An 8,758-nucleotide genomic window follows, 5' to 3' on the forward strand; every position below is an offset into this window, starting at 1 on the left:
AGAGAGATGCGGTCAGTGTGTGATGAGCTTACTGCTAGGATAAGATGATGGTTAGACAAGGATCCCGGAACACGGGAGAGGCCACTTGATGGGTGGGTATGGTTCTGGGGGCTCCTCCCGTACGGTGTCCAGAGCTGTGGTGTAAAATTCAGGCGAAGGACGGTAGCAAATTAAGCCAGTAACAGCAGCTCTCCCTTTTCAGTGCCTTCCTCTGTCAGAAGACCTAACCAGAGAGCCGAGAATGGGCGAAGAGGGGAGCTTCTGAGCAGCACGCCGGCCTCCTCTCCTCACCTCATCTCGCTCTCGAGGCCTGCCCGTCCCGCCGCCTGCTCGCCGCCCAGCAGAACAACGTCCACCATGGCCACCTCCGCGAGCTCCCACCTGAACAAAGGCATCAAGCAGTTGTACATGTCCCTGCCTCAGGGCGAGAAAGTGCAAGCTATGTATATTTGGATTGACGGGACGGGAGAAGGATTGCGTTGCAAGACCCGGACCTTGGACAGTGAGCCCAAGTGTATAGAAGAGTTGCCTGAGTGGAATTTTGATGGCTCTAGTACCTTTCAGTCCGAAGGCTCCAACAGTGACATGTATCTCGTCCCCGTTGCCATGTTTCGGGACCCTTTCCGCAAGGACCCCAACAAGCTGGTGTTCTGTGAAGTCTTCAAGTACAACCGGAAACCTGCAGAGACCAATTTGAGGCATACCTGTAAACGGATAATGGACATGGTGAGCAATCAGCATCCTTGGTTTGGAATGGAGCAGGAGTATACTCTCATGGGCACAGATGGGCACCCTTTTGGTTGGCCTTCCAACGGCTTCCCTGGGCCCCAAGGTCCATACTACTGTGGCGTGGGAGCAGACAAAGCCTATGGGAGAGATATCGTGGAGGCTCACTACCGAGCCTGCTTGTACGCTGGCATCAAGATTGCTGGGACAAATGCTGAGGTCATGCCTGCCCAGTGGGAATTCCAGATAGGACCTTGCGAAGGAATCGACATGGGAGATCATCTCTGGGTGGCCCGTTTCATCTTGCATCGTGTATGTGAAGACTTTGGAGTGATAGCAACCTTTGACCCTAAGCCCATTCCTGGGAACTGGAACGGTGCGGGCTGCCACACCAACTTCAGCACCAAGGCCATGCGCGAAGAGAACGGTCTGAAGTACATTGAGGAGTCCATCGAGAAACTGAGCAAGCGGCACCACTACCACATCCGAGCCTACGACCCCAAGGGGGGCCTGGATAACGCCCGGCGCCTGACCGGATTCCACGAAACGTCCAACATCAACGACTTCTCCGCCGGCGTGGCCAACCGTGGGGCTAGCATCCGCATTCCCCGGACTGTCGGCCAGGAGAAGAAGGGTTACTTTGAAGACCGTCGCCCCTCTGCCAACTGTGACCCCTTTTCCGTGACAGAAGCCCTCATCCGCACATGTCTTCTCAATGAAACTGGCGACGAACCCTTCCAGTACAAAAACTAAGTGGACTAGACTTGCAGCCGTCAAACCCCTCCTCATTCTCTCTCCATCCTGCCTTCATGTTTGCCCCTCTCTCGACCGTCCTAATAGCTGTAACTCAAAGGGCGGAATATCAAGGTCTTTTTTTATTCCTCATGCCCAGTTAATATCTCTTTGCTTCCTTTGGCCAGGATAGAGGGGTCAGGTTCTTAATCTTTTTACACCCCCGCCCCCCATCTTTTTTTCCCTGTCACTGATGCTGTCTAGTACCTTAGTGGGGAGGGGGTGGGGAGGCATAACCACTGTTTGCAGTTAATCAGGTGTGTTTGTCCAGTAGGCGTAGCGATCCGGACAGAGCATAGTGTTTGTGAAGGGAGGGGGAGGGCTCTTTCTTCCAGCTAGCTGAGTGTTGGGGGAGGGGGGGTTACTTACTTACTCTGGGGTTAGGTTAGGATTTCCCCCTCTTGGTGGGGAGTTCCTCTTGGTGTCAGGTTATAACCAACTTTCTATTAAAAGTGAGACTTAGGAGAGAGCCAGGCAGTAAATGCACCCCCGTCCTCCTGGTACAGGGCTTCCCTCACCCAGGCCAAAATGGCCCTCCCCTGAAGACAAGCTCAGCATAAGGATGGATTGACCTACCTTAGAAGAAAAAGTTCTTAACTGCTTGGTCCTTCATTTATAACACAAAGCAGAGTAGTATTTTTATATTTAAATGTAAAAACAAAAAAAATTATATATATGGGTGTGCAGATATGTGTGTTTTTTTTCTAAAGGAAGAAGAACATTCTGGTCACCGGGGAGCCAAACTGGAGACAAATAGTCTGGTTGGAAATAAGGGATCTCTTCTTGAGTGGGGGTGAGGGAGGCAGTGCTTGCAAAGCTGGCTCTCTGGGGCCCTTTGCTGTTCCCTTGCTGTCACTGTAGGGTCCTATGTCCTCTGCCCACTCTTCCGGAGGTGGGGGTGGACACCTGGTCGGGTTGACAGGTGCAGGCACGTTGTGGAAGGAGCGCTCACCTGAGCCCCGCAGCTTTGGTTTAAAAGACACACATGCCCACACGGATTTAGAAATAAGAGTTGGCTGGTCAACTTGAGCATGTTACTGACAAGGGGTGATTGGGATTATTTTCTGGTGGGACTAGCATGTCACTAAAGCAGGCCTTTTGATATATTAAAATTTTTTAAAAAGCAAAACCAGAAGTTTAGATTTTAATCCTGCTCGTAGGGTTTCTGAGTCTCTTTCTTTTGACAGAATGGCTTGTTGGCTTCAACGGTCCCCTTCCCATCTCCGCTCTCTGAGGAGACGGGGACAGCCTGGAGTCAGAACACGGGTCGTTTTGTGTCCTGGTGTTGATTCTCTGAGTGTGAGATTCTCCTTCCCTTTGTTCAGATTTCTGAGGAGTTTCTTTTTCTTTTATAATAAAAAGCAAACCCCACCTTGGTCCCTCCCAAAAAAAAAAAAAAAAAAAAAAAGAAGACCTAACCAATGGTGAGCACTTCGGCTCCAACCTGAGACACAAGTCCGCGGGGGAAGGCAGCTGACTTGTGGTTCAGGATCAGGCAGGACAAGTACTTGGAAGAGTGACACCAGAATCTCATGCCTGAACCATGGTAAGGACAAGTTGTCTCCCTAAAAGTTTCAGGTGGGCATTTGGCCACCCAACTAGACTCCATCTTCCCACGTTTCTGGCAGCTAGTTACGGGTTTGTGATTGTATAATAGTCAATGGGAACTGAATGAGAGGAATGTGTGCCACTTAGGCAGTGTCATGAAAAGTATGGACATGCCTTTCCCTTTGCCCTTTCCCTTCCCTACTGAGAGGCGAGTATGGCAACAGCCACCTTCAACTCAGAAATGGAAGAATTGTGAGGATGCCAGAGCCACCTCCCAGCTGTGCAATATCTAGCTCTGTAGAATGAGAAAAATAAATATCGTCTTGCTTAAGCTGCTGCATTTGGGGGTCTTCTATTGCCTTTATTAACCTTTACCATAAGTAACACATAACAAGCTTGTTGATCCCAAACAAGCAAGGTCATTCCTCACTCAAATGAATTTTTCTGAGACAGAAGTTTCTCAGACTTCTGTATCTTTATCCATTAAATCCCTGACACTAGGATGCAGAGGTCATATGAAACAGGATTCATAAGTCATTACCTATATTGGTTGTTCTTCCAGGATTCGTTATGCCTACCCACTTACCTGAACTCCATTTGGGCAGGGGAAGGGAACTACATTCCTAGCTTTAAGAACAGAATAAGAAAGCTAGGTTAAGCCAAACAATCCATGTCATCTCCCTATGAATATTGATTGAGTGGTGGGCTTAAGACCCAGGCTGACCCAGAGTGAGTCTCCAGACTTTGCTTGCAGTGCTGGGTGGATGTCAGAACAAACGTAATCAGAAGCTGCTCTCAGCCACTCTAGGACTCCAAGATAAGACTCAGTATTTGGGGACCTAAGTGAGTTGCTGAATAAGGCCTCAAGCCCACTGCTCAGTCTTCACTTATATAGACCAATAAACTCTCTTTAGTGTAGAAACCAGTAAGAGTCAGACTTACCGTAAACTAAGAGCATCCTGATGATACCATTCATCCTGCTACAGTCTGCTAATGTCCTTTCTTTCTCTGTGCACACTGGTCCTGTCTTTGCCCATACTGTTCCTTCTGCCCGCAGCACCCTTCCTTCATTTTGCTACCCAACTAATCCCGTTTATGCCTTCCTCATTTGAGACAATTTAGACAGCCTTAGATGACTTAACTTCTGTGTTTAATTTCTAGTCTGTGAAATTGCCATAATAGTATTTACCTTTCTATTTTCATTTTTCCTCATTCATGATATTGGGACATTTGCTTTAGAGTTGTTAAAAGAGGAAACTATATATAAGGTGCTCAGAACAGATCTATGTAAAGTACTCAATTATTTTAAAACCAAAAACCCCATGATCTGCAAGTCACATCTATTATGTGGCCTTACCCAAGTCTATGTAGTCAGCTGGTCCAGCCTCAGGGACTCTGTAAAAGCTCTTTTGGCCTTTTTTTTTTTAGAATCTGTTTGTCAGAGAGAGTGAGCATAGGCAGGGGGAATGGGAGAGGGAGAAGCAGGCTCCTAGCTGAGCAGGGAGCCCGCTGTGGGGCTGGATCCCAGGACCCTGGGATCATGACCTGAGCTGAAGACAGACACTTAACTGAGCCACCCAGGCGTCCCTCTGATGACCTTTAAATAACCGAATTTTAGATTTACAGGCTTTGCCCTACTGGAATCTTATCTTGTTTTGGTTTTTTATCTCTGCCCCATAGGTCTGGCTCGTGAGATAGAATAGCCAAATGAGTAAAGCAACAGAGACACTAGCACTGTACTGCCTTTTTTGGTGTGCCAACAGCCCCAACTTACACTGTTTCTCTCAGCCACCCTGTAAATCTGAACAGCCTGTTGTATTGCTAAGATTTTCTTTACTTACATCCCAATGTCAATCCTAAATATCTTATCTATGCATCCACAATTGTGACCTATCATTAGATCACATCACTAATCTACAGAACAACTGTAAACTTACCAGCAGGCTGAATTTGGCCTACAGAGTTGGTTTTGACTTCTGTCGTGAAGAACGGGAAAATCTCACACAGAAATCCTGATATGAGGCAACACTAAACCCTTCTTCCTGCACGGTAACTGTCAATACAGGTGAAAACCCTGGGTGGCTGAGTTGGTTAAGCACCTAACTCTTGATCTCAGGTTCTTGAGTTCTAAGCCCTGCATTGGGCTCCATGCTGAGTATGGAGCCTACTTAAAGAAAAATGCAAGTAAAACATCCTAATGTTAGGGGCGCCTAATGTTAGGGGCTCAGTCATTAAGCGTTTGCATTCCGCTCGGTTCATGATCCCAGGGGCCCAGGAATGAGCCCCACATCGGGCTCCCGGCTCCCCGGGAAGCTTGGTTCTCCCTCTCCCACTCCCCCTGCTTGTGTTCCCTCTCTCGCTGTTCTCTGTCAAATAAATAAATAAAATCTTTATTAAAAAATCCTAATGTTAGGGGCGCCTGAGTGGCTCAGTGGGTTAAAGCCTCTGCCTTCAGCTCAGGTCATGATCTCGGGGTCCTGGGATCGAGCCCCGAATCGGGGGGGGGGGGTCTCTGCTCAGCAGGGAGTCTGCTTCCCCCTGTCCCCCCCACCCCGCCTGTCTCTCTGTCTACTTGTGATCTGTCAAATTTAAAAAAAAAAATCTTAAAAAAAAATCCTAATGTTGGGTCAGTGCATGTTAAAATCTACAAGTGGTTTGGAACTGGGCAATTGACAAATGCTGGAGGGATTATGGGGATGATAGGAAAAACCTAGAATGCTTTCTGCAAATTGTTAGTACAAACATGGATAATAACAACTCTGCTAGTGAGGACTCAGAAGGAAGTGAAGAGCTCAACAGAGAAAATCTGTGTCGTAGAGAATACATAAATAGAAATATGGACACTAAAAGCACTGCTGGTGAGGGCTCAGAAGGAATTGGGAATGTTATCAGAAATTGGAAAAGGGGCACCTGGGTGGCTCAGTGGGTTAAAGACTCTGCCTTCAGCTCAGGTCATGATCCCAGGGTCCTGGGATCAAGCCCCGCATCGGGCTTTCTGCTCGGCAGGGAGCCTGCTTTCTCCTCTCCATCTCTGCCTGCCTTTGTGCCTACTTGTGATCTCTGTCAAATAAATAAATAAAATCTTTAAAAAAAAAATACTCTGCCTTCAGCTCAGGTCATGATCCTGGGATGGAGCCCCGCATCAGGCTCTCTGCTCAGTGGGGAGCCTGCTTTCCCCTCTCTCTCTGCCTGCCTCTCTGCCTACTTGTGATCTCTGTCAAATGAATAAATATTTTTTAAAAACTGGAAAAAAGGGAAATCCTTATATGATAGAAACGTAGCTGAGTTGTAGCCTAGTTATGTGGCAGGTGGAATTTGTATATGACAAACTTGGATATTTAGCTAAGAGGGGTTTTGGTTTCTTTTTTGATGCTTATAGTAAAATGCAAGAGCAAAGATAACCTAAGGAAGTACTTAGATAACCTAAGAGCAAAGATAACCTAAGGAAGTACTGTTAAAACAGATCCTGAATTTGATGATTTGAGAAAATCTTAGCCTATCCATACTACAAAAGATGCTAAAATTAGGAGATTCACTGGAAAGTGTGCTCTGGAGAAAAAGCTAAGGGTGTGGTTGAACCACCTTTTTCTAGTGCCTCAGAATGATCAAAAGGTCAGAATATTCATCCACTTTGGAGATAGGGTAAGAGATTAGGTGTGTGACTCCTGAATCCTTTCAATCATTGCAGCAGAACCCAGGACAGAGATGGAATTATCCAGGAAAGTTCTGTGGAGGAGCCTCTTGTCTAATGAAGTGAATTCCCATGACAAACACAGAAGACGCATAAGGCTGTACTGCCAGCTTGGACTCCAATGGACGGAAAAAGAACAAAATGAAAAAAGGCTGTTGAATTCCCAAAATTTCATATGGAGGAAACAAGCTGATAAATCTACTCAGCTATACTGGGACGCCTGGGTGGCTCAGTCAGTTAAGCATCTACCCTTGGCTCAGCATCTACCATTGGCTCAGGTCATGATCCTGGGTTCCTGGGATCTAGTCCCGCATTGGGCTCCTTGCTCAGCACAGAGCCTGCTTCTCCCTCTGCCTGCCGCTCCCCCTGCTTGTGCTCATTCTGTTAAAAAAAAAAAAAAAAAAAAAGGAAAGGGGTTGGCTCCTGGGAGGTCAGCGGTTGGCTCCTGGGAGGTCAGCTTGAGCCTGGAGAATATCCTCAACCATTAAACCTGATACTGTTTGCCCAGCTAGATTTTTTAATTGAGACCAGTGACTCCCTTTTCCCTTCTAGTTCCTCCTATTTTAAAGGGCCATATCTGTTACTAATGTCCTATACCTTTATTACCATTGACTTTTGGGAGAAGATAACTTAAAACCAAACCAGTGATGGGGAGGAATTTCACCCCAGGATAGATCATATCTAGCTCTCACCTATACCTGATTGATTGGATTTATTTTTGTAAAGATTTATTTACCTGGCAGAGATCACATGTAGGCAGAGAGGCAGGCAGAGAGAGGTGGGGGAAAGCAGGCTCCCCACCGAGCAGAAAGCCCGATGAGGGGCTCGAACCCAGGACCCCGGGATCACGACCTGAGCCAAAGGCAGAGGCTTTAACCCACTGAGCAACCCAGGCGCCCCTCACCTATACCTGATTTAGACAATGAGACTTGGGACTTTGGATCCAAGACTTAGAAATGTTGCTTTGGTGGTGTGTAGTGGTTGACACCTGGGGTGACGCTGGGATGAATGAATGCATTCTGCATGTGAGATGGCTGTGGAATCTTTAGGGGCCAGAGTCCAGACTGAGGAAGAATAATACCCTGCCAAAGTGTATATGTCCTAATTCCCACCACCTGTGAATGTTACTATACATGGCCAAGGTTCTTTTGGGATGTGATGAAGTTACAACATCGACAGGTAACTAACACAGTGATTGATTCCTTGTCCAGGGGCAAGAAAACCCTTGAATGGATCCTGTAGAATTCTGTCCTTAGCAGAAAATAAGATGTGACAATATGAGCATAAAATAGTAAAAATGAGGGGTGCCTGGATGGCATAGTCGGGTGATCCTCGGACTCCTGGTTTCACCTCAGGCCATGATCTCAGGGTTTTAAGATCAAGCCCAACCTTGGGCTCCCCACTCAAGCTTGAGATTCTCTCCCTCTCCCACCTGCCCTCCCCCCACCCTGTAATAAGTAAAATCTTAAAAAAAAAAAAAAAAGGAACTTGTAAAAGCCCATGAGTTCATACTTTTGCTAAGAAAAGTTAAAAGTTAGTTAAAAATTAGTTGCAAAGATATAAACATGAAGGAGTTCTGCTAAGGGAACTTCTTGTTACATAGAAAGTACTTATTATATAGATGTATTTTTTTTTAAGATTTTATTTATTTGGCAGAGAGCATAAGCAGGGGAGCAGCAGGCAAAGCAGGCAGAGGGAGAAGTAGGCTCCCCACTGAGCAGGGAGCCCAATGTGGAACTTGATCCCAGGACCCTGGCATCATGACCTGAGGCGAAGGCAGACACTCAACCGACTGAGCCACCCAGGCATCCCCAGATTATTCTTAGTAAGTGTACTTTTTACCTGCAAAAAATTGAAAACTGTCCATTTTATATGAGCTGCCAAAGTGAGCATGAATAAAAATGTCCAAAATCAGCTAAATAATCCAGAAAATTTATAAACTATACAAAGAATGGAAAGGTCCGATCAACACCTGCAGCCTAATAAAAAAATATTTCAAGA

General features: G+C 46.5%; 1 protein-coding gene across 1 annotated transcript; it reads left to right on the plus strand.

Moving 5' to 3' along the window:
- The first annotated feature begins 234 nt into the window (after positions 1–234).
- LOC116858170 (glutamine synthetase) lies at positions 235–2,647 on the plus strand. Its single transcript, XM_032842822.1, has one exon. It carries the CDS (start codon positions 358–360, stop codon positions 1,477–1,479), a length of 1,122 nt encoding a protein of 373 aa, XP_032698713.1. The 5' UTR covers positions 235–357; the 3' UTR covers positions 1,480–2,647.
- The last annotated feature ends 6,111 nt before the right edge of the window (positions 2,648–8,758 follow it).

The sequence above is a fragment of the Lontra canadensis genome, unplaced genomic scaffold (genome assembly GCF_010015895.1).
Source record: "Lontra canadensis isolate GAN:19392208 unplaced genomic scaffold, GSC_riverotter_1.0 scaffold133, whole genome shotgun sequence".
NCBI classification, from domain to species: domain Eukaryota; kingdom Metazoa; phylum Chordata; class Mammalia; order Carnivora; family Mustelidae; genus Lontra; species Lontra canadensis.

Excerpts from the sequence above, each read along its gene's own strand:
- LOC116858170 (XM_032842822.1), top strand. The coding sequence starts at position 358 with ATGGCCACCTCCGCGAGCTCCCACCTGAACAAAGGCATCAAGCAGTTG.